General features: G+C 39.1%; 1 protein-coding gene across 1 annotated transcript; it reads left to right on the forward strand.

Annotated features, from left to right (window-relative positions):
- The first annotated feature begins 12,500 nt into the window (after positions 1–12,500).
- On the forward strand, positions 12,501–14,597 carry LOC105044906 (NAC domain-containing protein 100). The gene is given in 4 exon segments (XM_029264550.2): positions 12,501–13,036; positions 13,166–13,446; positions 13,704–13,758; positions 13,761–14,597. Coding segments are annotated over 4 exon segments (1,098 nt in total). The 5' UTR covers positions 12,501–12,849; the 3' UTR covers positions 14,336–14,597.
- The last annotated feature ends 2,816 nt before the right edge of the window (positions 14,598–17,413 follow it).

Consider the following 17,413-nt stretch of genomic DNA (forward strand, 5'->3'; position numbering starts at 1 on the left):
CAGGCAGTAAAGTTTCAGTTTTCACCTGATGTTTGCGAGATGAAGAGAAATCTTGACTTCTAGCCATATACAGTGGAAGGCATACCCAAAAATATCAAGCGAAAGTCATCCTTCTTTCTTCGTGAAGTCATATACCACCATCCATGCGAGTTAGGATGCCACTTGAGGTAGAAGAGATAGCAAAAGAATGTGATGTTCGGCACGACCCCAGCTAGCACACATATCACGGTAAATCCACAGATATACCGCCATGCATTTGGGACCACCGTGCACTGCGTTATTTTGAAGCATTGAAGGAGTGCCACGAAAAAGGGATGGAGAGAAAGCCTCAGCCCAGTTCAGAAGTACTCTTCATAGAAGCCCGTATGTCCTGAAGGCAGACAGTAAATTCGATCATCTGGTCCCGAAACTTCAAGTTGAAATGTGAGGGGTATTTGGTATGTTTATGCAGCATAATTAAGTCTTGTTCTATCATTTCTAACTGAAAGCCCAGCGGTATAAAATTAGGCTCTGTGGTGGCCATATCTCTCTCTCTCTCTCTCATCTTTGTAAGGTCGCATCTCATCCTGTTTGTAGATTTTAAATAATCTCAAACTCGAGCGGGACCATCAAAAGTCACACTCCATTTGTGCATTAATTGCAAGTGACGTGCATCATCGGAGGACCAATGTACGTGCATGCGTGGAGATTGTGAATGGACATAATTGCTGCTACCATGTGGTAGTTAATGCCAGCAACAGGCGAATCACACTTTACTGTACTTTCGAAGGAATGCGTATAGACGTGCGCCGGCTACTCCCATCCAGAGATAATTCGAATTCTAATCTTTTTCAAAATTATATGATAGGTATGGAAATTCACCCCGGATTATAATGAAATTATAATCTCTTGCGATTCTAATCGCAATTTGAGTTATCTCGAATTTTAGCCTTACCTTCAGCTTGGCTCGTGCCTTGCTTAAGCATAATAGGCTAGGTATTCGCCTGGCTATGGCTCTAGTTTTTGTAGTTATAGTCGAGGGCCGAGCATACATTAATTCTTTCACATATTTAAAAAGTATGATTCATATTTATCAATAGAAGAGGATTACATTTGTTCCTATGAAGATTTTATTACAAGACAGGAACCTCGGATCACAAAAAAAAAAAAAAAAAGAAGAGAGCATAAATCATTCTTCAAGGGGATTGCAAAAGAGATTGCCAGGGCAGTCGTCCATAGGATGGTATTCCTCGGTGCAAACGATGCCTTGGTCTGAATAGCTGCGTCGGTCTTGTCTATCTCATTTAGAAAGTAGGATGTCATCATGAATCTTGATAAGTTATCAAACAGCACCGCCTGTAAATTCTTATCCAGACAATCTGTTTGAAGCTTTGAATGAAGTCAGGAGGAAGGTGCACCTGGGCAACGGACTTATACTTCTCAAATTCATGAAGAATGCTGCCTGCAAGCTTGGGCTATAATCTTAGTCCTTTTTTCTCTAACTTTTTCTCTGCTTTCAGCATATTTAAGTAAAATTTTTTGATCTATAAATTTATCCCAGAGAAGCTTATGATTTACCTTTCTCTCTTTCAGCTTTTTTTTCAGGTGCTCCACCTCCGATCCAGTTTCTTGAATTTTGAGAGCTATTTCGGGAGGTCTAAACTCCCTTGAAAGTAAAATCCCATCTCCTCGAGAGCTCTCTCTGCATGGCTCGTCCCCTCGAAAGTCCTGGCCCTTTTGGATGAGTTTCAAAATGAGGAGAGCCTCTTCTCCCTTCAGGTGCTCTCCTCAGATGCTCCAAGTCATCACGGGCCTGACGATATTCTTTCTTACCTCAGATTTTTATTTTTAAGGGTTCTAATCCACTCCTCGAACCTTCGATCTTCTCATCGTCTTCGAATTTCAGCCGCTCGAAGGCCACATCTTCCTTTCGGCCTGCCCCATTCTTTATCCCGATGAAAGATTGACTCCTGGACCTCCTGAGAGTCTCCTCAGTAAAGCTGAGTTCTTTGGCCAGCTCGATATTGTTCCTCTCTAGTGCCTGATTGGTACTTCAGCAAGTCAATCTCTTCTTTCTCCATTTCGGAACATCGGGATTGAAACTCGTAAGGCTCGCCAAATATCGGCCACATGTGCAAGAGACCTTAAAGCATTGACAAATCACTTCTCTCCCTTTGATCGTCGAGGAACAGCCTCTAGTTGACAGTAGGAGATTTCTCAGTACCCCACGTGAATTGGAGTTTCTCTCCTACGGATGGAGCATGAAGTATCGGATCTAAAGGACCCGCAGGAGAAGTGGATGCAGGAAGGCACCAAGCTGGAGTCGCTGTCTCCAGAGACCTCTCAATTTCTATGTCATCATCAGATCCTTATTTAGATTGTCAACCGCCTTTTCTATCGCGATATCTCAATCGGATCATCTTTGAAGCGTCCCACGACACTCGTTTTCAGTGCTATCTCCGATGGTGCCCATCGATCAAAATTTTCTCTGACAAATTTTGCACCACAGCTTCCAATGATGGAGATATGGGCTCGACAGTAGGAGCGGCATGATTTTTTTATTGACCGTGGATTCCGCTTCAGCAATTGGAACCATAACATGTCTCCTTTGAGCTAGAATCTGCTCTAGCCTCTTCACGCACTGTGGATCCATTCTTCCCCAAGGAAGTGATGAGAGATCAATACAAAAAAATCTATGGATATCCATTCTTCAAAAGCATAAATTTAAAGGAGAAAGAAAATGAAAAGCTGCAGCAAAATAATTAAAGCCTCGAGAGGACCGTCCTGAGTGGTTCCATCAGTTACATCTGTCTGCATCGGATGTATCAAGCTGACGTCACAAGCCTTAAATGTAGAAGACGGGCGTGAAGGCAGGAACGCCCGGCATCGGGTCCGAGGCACTTTTGGAGTACTCTCTTCGTCTGATTCTCAGATTCGATAATAGGGGGTAGTGTTACGGGAGATACCGTGAGCACCTTGGATCGACATTACATCGTAAGATATTTCAGGCTCTCGGGTCGTCAACACGATCACTGATTGTCGTATGGGCTGAGGAGTCAGTCTTCCTACTGAGTTGAGGCATCCGCGAAATTCGATCTGTATATGAGCTGCCTCAACTGACTTATGCTTTATTGTGTGTGATAGTTGTCCATCCCGAACAGATAATAAACCAATGTAACAGTCTCCTCTAATTTTGTGGGAGCAATCAAGAGCTGAATTATCTCGCCCACTATGACAATTTCAACGATCGATAATCTTCGGATCGCACGATCACATAGCTATACAACCAGCTGTCCGATATCCTTTTATATAAACAACTAGAGCTCTGAAGACCTAGGTAAGTTAAATCGAATCTCTTTTAGAGAATAGTTACTGCTCCTTTGTTCTCTATTTTTCTGATTTAAGGTCGAAGAATCCTCGTTGGAGCCATAATTTTTGATTTATGATTTGTCTTACAGGTTGCTCCAGTGCCAGCATCTCTGCACTATGACCAAGCGTCTGACTTTTAACCTTATACGTCCGTCTTCTGGCCTCGATCGATTTAAGCAGCAACAAAATCAATGGACTATTGGCACCAAAATACCAAAGAAAAAGCAATACTTAGCAGGTGTTTGAAAGGCAATACAGATTTTTATCAAAAAAAAAGCCAAAACAGATAAAAAATATAGGCAGCCATATAGAAAATTTAGGACTTGATTTGAATTGAATTTCCTGTTGGATTTATGTGTGAGAAATCTCATTCAAACATGGCTTATTTCAACCCAGCAAGGAAAAGCAGAGACCTCAACAAGCTCATGGGCTTGGGATTTAGGCTGGACTTTGGCAGGATTTTGGAAGATGTTGGGTTAGATGTGGCATGCTGCAGGAATATTCAAATAGGCTTTTATTAGCGATTTATCGAGAACTCAATGTCATCTCGATTATGTGCATTCTCTACTTTTGTTGGAGAAACCCATAAGTAGGACACAAAAGAAGCTGCTTAAAACAAACTTAGGCATAAAATCACAGGATAACAGCAATTCAGACGGGCATGATGCATGGTCTAAGATATCGTGATTCTCGATGGTTTTATCATCTTCGACAAGTCTTCCTAGAAGATACAAGGCCTTAATGGGCTAATAGATTGTACTCAGGCCCGGGCTCATGAAACCTCATTTAAAGTTTTGTGCTCTTATTCAAGGATTTATGCTTGTAGAATTTTTTGTCTATCATGTGTGATTGAGAAAAAAATGCACCATTTCATCTAATTGGACAACATAATACAATTAATAAAGAGCAGATATTTAATGCAGCTAAGATTTTTTTTTCATTTTTTTTCTAACTAAAATACTATTTTTTATTGAATGCTATGATATCCCGGATAATATTATGAAGTTTTGTTGCTTTTTTATAGGATGCAACAGGATGTTATAAGATGCAACAGGATATTATATTATTATTATGACATCATATTAATTTTTATAATATTCTAATAATTATTTATAGAATGTAATAGGATGTTATGGGAAACAACAAAATTTCATACTATTATTATGACGTTCTTTTATTTTTTTTTTATGATATTTTGATAATTATTTATAGGATACAGCAGAATATTATAGGATGTAACACGATGTCATACCACTATTATGACATCATATTATTTTTTAAGATATCTCAATAATTTTTTATAGGATGCAATAGAATATCATATCATTATTATGAAGCCTATTATTATCTATGATACCATAGTCAAGAATAAATAAAATAGAGTAAAATGTGGAGAAGGGCATTTTGATCGGAAAAAAAAAAAACTAAGCTGCAATAAATACTTACCCTCTTATTAATTGTGCTACATGGCTCGGTGAAGTGGTGTATTTTTCTTCTCTACCTAAGGCAGTGGACAAAGAATTTCTCATGCTTGTAGTCTAACCTACCAAAAGCTAGATTGGGCTCCTCTAACTATTGGGCTTATAGAGTTACAGTAGTGAATTCTGGAGATCCGTGCTGGAAACTTCGTACCTATCTCCACCGCAAAACACCTATTTTAGCTTCTTGCCGTGCGTATTCTATGAAATCCTTATACCAATCGGGCATAAAGAATATACTAAAATTATTTGTCATGAGTAGCGTTAAGCAGATTAGGTACTACGAGACACATTTATATCACTTTTCAATAAACATTGGTATCAAAAATGAGAAGTGAGAAATCAGAATTCATAGGATGTTTCGTCAGCCTTAAACCAGCAGGTAGCAGGTTTATGTAGCTCTTGGTGCTAGACACAGGAACAACCGAGCAATTTGAGTACACCAAATTTTTCTAATTTATTACCATAGTTTGTTGAACTTAAATTTGAATCCACATGTTGGCCGCCATGACTAATTAAAGTCCATGGTTGGCACCCTCCTACCCTCAAACCATGTGCTATGTTTGATGTTCATGTAGATGACTGCATATATATGACCATGGCCAGGCTGCTCTGATTGAGTCTAAGATCCAACATGGAAAGACACATCATCAACTACGTCACATTCCAGTAAACATTTTCCTTGTCCAAAAACTCATAAGACAATTGACAAATTTGATCTGATGTCCTGTTCGGTTGCTAAGGCAATCCACTAATGGACATACAGCAAGATAATATTTTGGTCAGGGCGTGGAATAAAACGTTTAATATGATCAAGCTCTATCATTCAGATCCAATCTATGTACCTGCTAAGCATAATTGAATGCCAGTTGTAGTCACAACAAGTTTTTTCCAATCATTGCGTCCGGTGGGATGTCCAAGGTGTTGGTGGATTGCATTTCGCATTGACAGCATAAGAGGCCGTGGAGGTTTCTGAGTTGGGTCTTGCATCCGAAAGAAATAAATTTAGGTGCAGACAATTGACAAGTTTGCTCTGACACGTAGCAAGATAACATTTGAACAACACTACGAAGCCGAACGCAATCTAGTTCTATTGTAGAATCTAATATCTCTACCTGCCAACCACTTTTTTGCCGGGTCCTAATTAACTAGAGGTGGAATAATATTTTCCAATCATTGCGGCATGGAGGCTTATAAAGCTATTCGGATTGCGCCTAATGCCCAAAAAATATATATATATATATATATATATATATAATAATAATAATAATAATAATAAAAGGTAAAGCAATCGAGCTTAAGATAAATTAAAGGTTTTAGATTCATATTTTCATTGTTAATTGTGTAAGGAAAAAGTCACCATAAATTAGAAAACAATATAAACGGATAAAGGGAAAAGGTGACGGTTAGATTCTCGAGCATTTTCTCCGTCCAAAAGGTGTTTGGTACGAGACAATTGGCAACTTTGCTTTGATGTCCAGCTCAATCGCCAAACAACCACACTAATCGACACGTAAAAAAGGTGGCGCGCTTTGGAATATGCAATACAAAGCATGGCACGTTGTTGGCTCCATTACTTCGAATCCGGAAAACTGCACGTTGGTCCAACCCAGGACGCGGACGCGGACCTACCCGACCCAGGACGCGGACGCGGACCTACCCGACCCATTACGCGTCCAAATTCTAGTACGTAGACGGTGCATGTGTACTTTGATTCGCATCACTTCTAAACGTAGACTGGAGACCTTGATGCGATGATGGTTCAAATTTACTGTTGACTAGGTAGGCTGTCGGAGATTATTGATTATGTGTATCTTGAATTATTCAATAAAAAATCATCACGTTATTTATTGTTGGAAAATAATATAGTGTTATCCGTTGAAACTTTTGAATGAAAAAAAAAATTATTATTTATTATGTTTCATCAGCTGATAATTTTTAATATTTTAAATAAAAAAAAAATTTTCTTAAATGATGTGATGGTTTTTTTACTGAATGATCTCAGTATTATAATTAATAATTTTTCGTTGATGAGTGCACAAGAACATACGAAAGATTGAACACATCGGAAGCCAAGAAGTACATTAATTAGTTTGGGAGTATCGTTTTCATGGTATGAATGCATGTCACACATTTCCCATGAGATGTCCATTGTGAGTCTATCTCAAGCCGGCACTTCGATTTTACGCACATTCACAATGCTGGTCATGCTGTTGTTGTGGTCGTCGATAACCAATTCTCACATCATTTTGAAAGATGAGGCAGTTGAGCTGCTCGGGCCTACAGTACCGGTGAAGGTTGGAGTTTAATTGTCTCCAATTTCTTTTGGCCAGGGAAGCAAGTCCACCACTCTCGCTCATACCAAAAATGGTTTGTTTGACTAGGTATGGTTTGGGATCGAAGGGTGGATTGTTCCTCTAATTCGACCTAATGGTTACCGAAGGAAATCCTTAGCATATGGAGAAGTAGGGGATTTTTTTTGTTTTTGCGGCGAAGCTCACATTAATTAATCAAAGTGACTCTATCTTGGTTGGATATGAAAAATTTTCTTACCTTGTGTTCTTTGGCTTGATATTTGAGGGTAAAATACAATGACAATAATCTCGTATGCTGCATAGCTAAGACTTTTATTTTTATTATAGATTTGCTTTTATTTACAATATTTTTAAAATTTTCAACAAGGGTACGACGGTTATTTCGATTATCCTACAGTCCCATTTGAATATCCATTGCGAGTCACATTATGTAGTGGGTAGAAAGAGAGAGAGGAAACTAGAAAGTTTTAAAAGGAAAATGCCGTGTGTCAATTATCTTCCTACAAGCAAATCAAGTCTAATGACAACTGCCATTGTTTGTGCGCTGATTCATGCAATTTGGGGATCCCTACATTAAGTGATCAAATATATATATATATAATATAACAATATTTAGACTTCTAATTTTTGGGCCATTTGATGCTAAGGTTAGGGCCTTTAAATTATGTGTGTTTTGGTATGGAGGATTTTTTTCGTCCATCTAAATCTAATCAATTTTAAATAAAAAATCATTCAAATGTAATCAAATATATATATGTTTGTGTGTGCGAGTGTGCACACGCATGTGTGTGTATATATATATATATATATGTGTGTGTGTTTATAAAATATGTATATTTGTGTATGCGCGTGGTTATTTGTTATAACAAGACTGACGCTAGCATGAGCTGGGTTGATGTTCAAAAATTTTCTTGAAAAGATGAGCTCCATGTATGCTAACTCCACTTGTGACCCACCCCAATTGGCAATTTTTGGCAATTTTTGTGAAGTCTACCATGTAACGTCGCGGGCAGAAGAGTCTCAGGGATATGGAATCAGTATTCCAGCTAGCATGTTCCATGGCCCATCAAAATATAAGTTGTTGCATAAGAATATGCCCAATTTTAGTCACTATTGATGTCCAACAGTTATCCCATTAATCATTTGATTGGTGCGTGGAAGAAGTGGACTCCGAGGCACCGATGTTGATGCCATGCGGTGCCAGCTCAATGAGCACCGGACATACCCCGGCTTATCTCGCAAGTCTCTTTTCAAAGTTTTTAGGCCACACATAGCCTCCAAGACTTGCCTGAGACGTGTTAGTTGGCAAGCCCGCATGTTGAGGGTCCCCATGTGCCATTCTGAAATTCTACTCGAAGATTGACTTCAAATATTGAATATGTCACATTAATTCAAGCTATTACATATATAGGCTACATCCATCCACCACCCCAAGTCTCACCTTGTGCATACGATCAACTCTTACTAAATTATCGCTAGGTCTTTGATAAAATAAACATACAAGCTTTGTGATTCCTCAAAAGGATGTGCTCCTTTTTTAGGTCTTTGGGACAAACCAATCCACTAGCATCTGTCCGCTCATTTGTAAAAGGGGATGGCTTTATACCAACTCAAAAGCACTTTCAGACCCTAATCATCCCCCTAATCCAAATTACATTATCTTAAGTTCTCCCATGTGCCTGCTGGTCGTCGCCAGCTGCCATTCCATGCGATAGTGAACACATACCTGACGTCACGAAACACGACCACCGCCGCAACAAGCCCCCACATGGCAATGCCGTGCACCTTCATTTTGATTTAACTAGATTTTTATGCACTAGAATTAAGAGCTAATCATGATCGAGGGAAGTAAATGTAAAATATATGGCAATTGTGGCAAATGGAGTTACAAGCCAATGATTACCCTTCTCTCTTGCCTTTTTTTCCCTCCACTTTGGAAGAGACTCTTTAACTCAAGTCGGAAAATGCCCTTTTCTAGTTACTTGTTAAATTCTTGCTTCGATTCATTGGAATAGTTGGTAGTATTTACACTCTGGTGGTCCATAAAAACCTGATGATTTCAGATGTTATCAAACTTGATGCAGTCCGATCTCCTCCAATCATAGATTCTATTTGAGTAAGATTGTGCTAGTATGGCTTAACTTACAGCAAATTTATAATAATTATTAGAGTAACAAAATAGAACATCATGAGATGATGCAATCTATCATCGTCATTTGCTAAACTATTCCCTGTGATGTGCAAAAGGTACTATCATGGCATGTAGCTATGAACACATATTCAACGACCTTGTATGCCATAGTAAACATGGGACATCATTTTTTGATGGGTTCATTAATATTCATCAAGAAATTATATGAGACAAATAGAGAACTATTGCAATTAGTTTGATTTTCTAACAAACTCACATACTTTAAACATGGACCAGTGCATTGGATCATGAGAATTTTTTAGGAGATGCCTTTGAGAAATAAATATGGTACAATTTTCTCTGAACAGAAAAATATGTAGAGAATATGAACAAAAACATATATATAAGTCTACGGAGATTAAATTACTTATAAAAGTAACAGGGTACCTTCAGAGAAGCAATGTATATTTTTTTAGCGGTTTCCTGATGTTTCACAGTAACTTTCCCCATCTAGTTAGAGTTGATATTTTCTTCTTCTTTTTTTTTTTTTTTTGCCATGATTATCTTGATCATGTTATAGCTGATTTGCTACTGATGAGCACTACCAGTGGTTTTATTGAAAAGATTAGATCACATTAATGCACATAAGTCAAAATTTGAACAATCAAGTCTACAAAAGCTAGTCAGCCAAAATGTCCTCACCTATTTGTGAAAGCACAAGTTGAAACAATGTGGAACCTTATATATAATATAGATTACTCTCTTTTCTTTTCTTCGAGTGCAATGGTAAATAAACCATCACACACTCCACTGGAGAAATGAAATCAGAAATAAAAAGAGACCAGATCAACAACCTGATTGTGTGACAAAGAAATGAAATCTTGATTTAGTGTCGCAATGGTTTCCAAAAATGCCTTTATAATTTTCCTTATCTCGGTCGAGTTGATTCACCTTGGATGATCATTAGCCTACAGTTACATTGATAAACCAAATGCGCAAAAATCTTCGAAAATTGGATATCTAAACACTTCATTTTCTCCGGTCCGATCCTTAGAAAGCTGACACACTGCCACAGTCCTTCTAGAAGCATCAACGGGTAAATTCGTAATGCTCTAACAACTATCATTGACTTAATTCCCCGTTCTGACAACCGATAGATCATAGAAGAAGAAACACTCATCAGACGGCTGAGGTGGCCCGGTCGGTGTATTAAGACCGGTCTCGGCCGTTATAGTTGAACCGCCGGTAATGGGTCCCCGTGCACGTAATCATCCGTCAGCATGAGAAGCTTCTCTTCCGGGTCGGTACATAAAGTCAACACTGCGAAGTTAGTTAGGCCACTTTCTCTCTCTACCTTGGCTTCTGCACCTCGCCACCTGGGTCCCAGACGGCTTTTTCTGCACTATTCGTCTCCAACTCTCTATTTTATTTCGTTTTTTTTTGGTAGCGGGGGAGAATTTCGCCGAAATTTTTTTAGATTTTAAACGGCGATAAGGCGAACACGTTGGAATGAGGTGGCGAAGCGAAGGGCTGGCGCGTAGCGGAATCTTGGGCCGCGCCGCTACCGGTTTACCGGCGGGATCCCGCGGGCGACACGTTTTTGTGGGGGGCGGTGATCACTGATCGCCCGTTACAGCTGAGTTCAGGGCCCACATATTGGAGAGCTTTCTTTTTTATTTTTTTTCGGTTGAGAAGAGTTGGCCGTTTTAAACTTCTGTCAGAGTGTGAACGCGTGCTGGCGCTTGAGCCGTTTTCATCTTTGGCTCCTCTCCAGCGGCTCGGCTACTGCTTGTTTTTTGTTTTTTCCAACGGAGCTAAAATTTGAAAGAAATAAAGACTCTGAAAAATGAATTGTTGAACTTGTTTATCGCATGATATTAACCTGATGAAAAATTTCATGCGTATTACCATTACTTTCAATTTGACTGAGAAATATTGGTGATACATTTTATACATGATGGATTTTATATATGACCGAAAAAATCACGAGCTAATATGAAAAGTGTTTTTTTCCTTGGAGCATTAGTGTTGTTTCTTGCGCAATCTACAACAATTCTTGGATGCTCAGGGTTAATCCTTTCAGCTTAACATCTTTAATTTTTATTTTGATTATTTTCTTTAATATTTTTTTTTCTTTACTCTCTTATATCTATGCATCTATCGTAGCGCCGATGCCCTCTCATGAAGGATGTAGCTGCTTAGATAAAACTGGGCTTTTTTTTCCCTAATATGTCTTGAATTATTATAATTTGATTTAAGAAAGAGGGGACTTCCTAAGTAATGACCTTAATATGTTTGGAGCTGATGTATTTTGACTAAGTGATGACCTTATCTGGTGATAGTGGAAATGTTACATGACTTTAATTGCTGATTTATTTTATGAAGTAGAGTTGGAGGTAATTGTTGATTTTTTTCTTTTTCAAGGATTAATTTATTCGAATGTCACCCATGCTACCAACATAACCATAGATGTATCATATGCACTTTTGAATCTGCATGTTACCTCTTGACCTTGTCAAAACTTTTTATAGACTTGGAAGTGGAATAAAAAGCTGAAGAGGTCTATTTTGCCCCTTGACTTTGTCAAGTCTCTTTTCACACGTGAAGAATGAAATAAGACCCCAAAGAGAACTGTTCTGCAGAAAAGAAATGATAAATTGCAAGATATTTCACATTAATTTCCCTCCAAAGTTTCTTGGTTTTTTCTTTTTTTTGGTTAAATTTGTTCAAAATTTTGATTAAAGTAATATGCGAGCCAGCAATGAGCTGAGCTAAGCCGAAGCATGAAGATTCACTTTTTGCAGACAAATCTTTTCTGGCATGCGTCATGAAAACGGAAGAGGTCTTAATGGAGGAGGGGGTGATTCCAAACTTTGAATAGAGACTCGTTAGTAGAAACTAAACTGCCGCGGATTAGGTTCATGTGCATGTAGTATGTACCAGTGAATCTTTCAATCTTATCATCAACGCCTCCATCCATCCGACCCCACTTTTTTACCACAGTAAATTTTGAATTAGTTAATACCTCCACAAGATCACCGCCAGAAACATTGGTCCACACCACAGAAAGCCCCTTTCCAGAAACCTGTTTGTCAAAGAGAAGTAGATACCTAGAAACTACACCAGAGGAACTGAACCAAATAAAGAACATGGAGGTGAAAACATTGGAGCGAGAGACCAGGACAAACTTAGCATATTATAATGCTGAAAAGAATAATATTTGGCAATAAAAACAATAACAGCAGCAATAAATTAAGAAAGATCTCCTCCATTGAGAGGCTTCTCGGAGAAGTGCCTTCAACAGCACGGATCTTAGGCCTTGAGGAATCCCTCTATTTAAGTGGGTGTCTCTCCTCTATTCTCTTCTTTCTTAAATCCCCACCTCGAAATCACAGCTCACCTTGCTGTTCCTCCATTAATCTCTCTCCTTTCCTTCCGTTTCCATTTTCTTGGGTCTCCAACCCTGTCTAGTTCTTCTGTTGTTGGGATTGGTGAGTACTAATTGTGTTTATCCTCTAGATTTTTTTTTTTTTTGGCTCTCTCTCTATCTCCGGTGATTTCTTTTAGAGGTGCAACCATGGTGGACGCCCCAGTCCTCAACAAGGGGGAGGACAGTATAGACCTGCCCCCAGGCTTTAGATTCCACCCCACAGATGAAGAGATCATCACCCACTACCTCTCTCCAAAGGTTCTTAACCATGGCTTCAGTGCAATAGCTGTAGGAGATGTGGATTTGAACAAGTGCGAGCCATGGGATCTTCCAAGTAAGCCTCTTCTCTTCTTTTAGACCTTCTCTGTTGTTTCTTCATGTATGAATTTCTGTTTGTCTCGTTTCTAGGTTTGGTTCTTAGTTTCTAAAATTTTCTTGTTGTTTGTACTATTCTCATGAGAAGGCAAGGCAAAGATGGGAGAGAAGGAGTGGTACTTCTTCTGCCAGAGGGACAGGAAGTACCCAACTGGCATGAGGACCAACCGAGCCACAGAAGCTGGCTATTGGAAGGCCACAGGAAAGGATAAGGAGATTTATAGGGGGAGAGGAATCCTGGTTGGCATGAAGAAGACCCTTGTATTCTACAAGGGGAGAGCTCCCAAGGGGGAGAAGACCAACTGGGTCATGCATGAATACAGGCTTGAAGGCAAGGCCCCTTACTCCAATCTCCCGAAAACCATCAAGGTACTTAATTTCTATTCTCTTTCTCTATAGATCTCTATCTCTATCTCTCCCTCCCTCCCTCTCTCTCACACACAGCGAATTTTTTTTTTTTTTTAATTACTTTTTCTCCCTTCAGAACCATGGTATTTTCTGTTAACTTTAGAGGATAAGCAATCATTGCGTCTTTTCCTTACTTTTTCAGTATTTGACCCACATCCATACTAGCTTTTTTTTTTTTTTTTTTTTTTTTTTTGAGGAATCTGAGTTCTATGATGCAGGATGCGTGGGTTGTCAGTAGGGTATTCCATAAGAACATTGGAATCAAGAAAAACCCGATGCAGGACTCGAGAGGATGAGCTCTTTTGGAGATGATTTCCTGGACTCTTCCACATTGCCTCCTCTATTGGATCCCCCTTACTACAATTCCAATATCAGGCCAAGTCCAAGCTACACCAACGATGGCGAGGGCTTCGAATTCAAGGGGATTCCTTCAAGCTCTTCATCCATGCCTTCCTTTTACTCCTCCATGTTAGGCGTGGAGAACCAGCAAGGTATCAGTCCTCAAGCAAGCTCAGGAAATCAACATCAGAATGCAGTCTTCTATGCCCAAGTCCCTCCTCAAAGCCCATATTTCTCTCTCCCCGAAGCTCCCAATTTAGGCTACTTGCACCAGGATGATGCAATTCTGAGAGCATTAGGTGCCACCAACGATGCATCATCGGCCATCAGGAGGACTTGCAAGGTGGAGCAGTACTCGAATCAGTCGATGGTCAGTCCATCGCAGGACACGGGTCTGAGCACCGATCATAACACTGAGATCTCCTCTGTGGTATCAAAGCATTATGATGATCTTGATGACCCTTGCTCGGCTGGACCTGTGATGGACTTGGAGAACATGTGGAAGTACTGAAAAGTTTAAGATTAATTAATCCATGTGTTAGCTCCATTTGTTAGGCTCTTATCTCTCCAAGGCCTCTCATATCTTATTATTCAGATAAGAGAGGGCTTTGTGTTTTAGATACTGGTATTGTACATACACTTCTGATTGTCTAGCTTATATACAGATCAAGATCTTCAATAGATAGGAACGAGATGAAGGTGTGAGCACTAATATGAGTTTATTCTTTTGTTGAATTAGGATTTATAATGGATATGTTGCTTTGTTGGATTAATTATTGGAATTGTTCTTGTACTGAAAATTTTCTTGGTTCTACGAGTTATGCAATTTTTGTTTACTGGATTAAAAAATACTACCTTTTTCTTTTTTTGGATTGACTACTGCAGTTCTTCTTCCCCTCAAAAAAAAAAAAAAAAAAAAAAGGACCCCTGCAGTTCTTATTATGAAGTTCTCTTAGATTTTGAGTTTAGTGATATTTTCGTCCGTGGTCTTCCGTATTGAGTCTTTATGATAGTCATCTTGGTGTGGTTGAACTAGTTAGTCTTGAAATAATTTAGTCCTTGCACTCTATAATTTCTCTACCATTTCCAAAACCTAATAATATAGGTCCTTTGAAGCTCTAAGGCAATTTATGGATCTCATGGCATGTCCCACTCAAACCTATTTCAATACCTATCAAACAAGAAGACCACAAGCTTCAAGCCTCAAGTCCACAAGGCCCTTAGTTTCAATCCTCTTGCACTTTCATCACCCCATATTTTTATAGAAACCTCAACAGTTTCCCTTCTTTTCAAGTGGCCTGTGGAGTCTGCCAAAAAGAACGACATCATCACCAACCAAGAGGAAGCAAGAAGAAGATGGTTTGTTAAAAAAAAAAAAAAAAGATGGGGGGTGGTGAGGGGGAGAGAGAGAGAAGAGAGGAAGAGTTCGGTTAAAGGTGGGAAGAAGGGAGAGGCAAGTGGAGAGGGTTCTATTCATGTGATTTGCTTTCGCCTAATAGCTTACTTTCCATTCGAAGCAAAGCGTTTCCGTTCGTTTCAAACTTGGGGTGAGGAGAAGAACCGCCGTTTCCGCCATCGCCCACCTTTCATGCATCAAAAACCGGGGAAGGGAATATTCCTCCCGCCTGCGATGGAATATTCCTTTTTCTTCCATGTATGTGTATTACCACTTACGTGTTAGCTGCTGTCCACGTGCTATTTATGACCACGGCTCGGGTCTTAGCTGTATCTAGCTGGATAGAATAAATTACAATAGCCTTCCTTGAAGTCTGAGGTAACTATAGATTCTCATTTAATGTTTTAACTATACACATAACACGTAACCTTTTACCTATATCTTTCTGTTAAATAAACTTGATCTTATTAACATGATCACTGTCTAATCTATTTAAATTTTAAAATATTTTATATATTTTTTAATAATTTTTAAATTTTAAATTTTTATATTTAATTGAGGATATATTTTTGAGATGTTAGATGAGATCATATAATTATCTCAAACCTCGAGAGCAGTCTGAACAGTTTACTCTATAAGATAATATCTTCCAAGCATGCAACAGCCCAGCCTTAATTAAAAAACAAACTTGTGAGTGACATGGTTATGAGAAATTCTTTTTTTGATGACTATAGTTATGGGAAGTTTCAAGCAAACAATTGGCATCTTTTGGATAAACAACCCTGGTTACCAGGCGAATATTAATACTTAGCAATGATTCTTATAGTCTAATTATGATACAGAGGCCCTTAACCCATTAAGGTTACCAACACTAATATGGTTACGAGATCGATGTGGGTCTGGCTTATTTGTGAGCGGACACAAGGGTTACAACAAGGTTCTTTCATGGAAAGGTCACAGGGCTTTGGAGTGACAAAATAACAATCCATAGTGCTTTGGAGACGTACGTGGCAAACCTGCGGCGCAGTATCATAGAATCACTGAACTTTCATGCATTAAATATGGCTTAATATATGATTACTTGATAATTAACTACACGCGTACACAGTGTGAGAACATGTGCTAACCTTGTACGTGCACGTATCTTCATGTCTTTTTTATCAAATCTGCATTTTGGTTATAAATGCTATTGAAGCCAAAGATAGCAGCATCTGGTAATTTAGGATTATACTAGTTACGTCATCAATCATTGATGTTAGTGTGTTCAAATAAGTGATTCTTATTTCATAAGGTTCACATGATGTTCAAGCAAATTACCTTCAGACTATGTCTCGCTAAAAGAGGAACAATCTTAGCTGCAAAGACCATTAGATTATCTTTATTTGCTTTGTTTTCAGTTTTTATGTTTAATTTCCTCCCATTAGATGTTGATAGAGCAACAGATGGATAAGGACGCCCATAGGCTCCTTTGTTAGCGATTGTGTTTGGATAAGATGCTCCCCACATTCCATCTCTTGACTAAAATAGTGTTAGGCAGCAACTAATTAGTATTAGTTCTTCACATTCTTAGTTGTAGTTACAACTCATACACACTAAAAAGTAATGTAACTTTTTCCCTTGTGCAAAGTGGCTGGCTTATGATCTTATTGTAACTTTTTCCCTTGTGCAAAGTGGCTGTCTTATGAGATCTTATTGCTTGCTCTTCTATATTGCACCCATCCATCAATGCCAATTTCAAGAGCCCATTTTGTAAATCACATGGAATGTCAATCTCCCATCCATGAATCAATTTGCAAGGTGAAACTTCTCGATATAAATTGCGAAAGATCCGTGCTTAGATTGCACGATATACGTGAACGAGTCTTGCAAGCTACAAGCGTTGTCTTGGTGGTCGTCAATCATGGGTGCCTGCTAGAATCCTTTGCAACGTAAATAGCATGAGAACATCTTGCAATTCGTTTCGAAAAGATTGACACATGTCCAAGCCAAGCCAAGTCGGTCTAAACGCATAGGTTTGAGGCCCAACAACCTTGGCTTCCGTTACGCGGGGGAGTCATCCGACGTCATCCCATCACGCGATCCTCAACGTCCTCCTGTTCATCGCCACGTCACGATCTTGGCGTATGCGTGGACAGTAACTCGCTGGGCCCCACCTCCCTCTTACGATGCGCTAATGTTAACTTTCCGTTCGGG

This window comes from Elaeis guineensis, chromosome 5, assembly GCF_000442705.2.
Source record: "Elaeis guineensis isolate ETL-2024a chromosome 5, EG11, whole genome shotgun sequence".
In the NCBI taxonomy this organism is placed as follows: Eukaryota; Viridiplantae; Streptophyta; class Magnoliopsida; order Arecales; family Arecaceae; genus Elaeis; species Elaeis guineensis.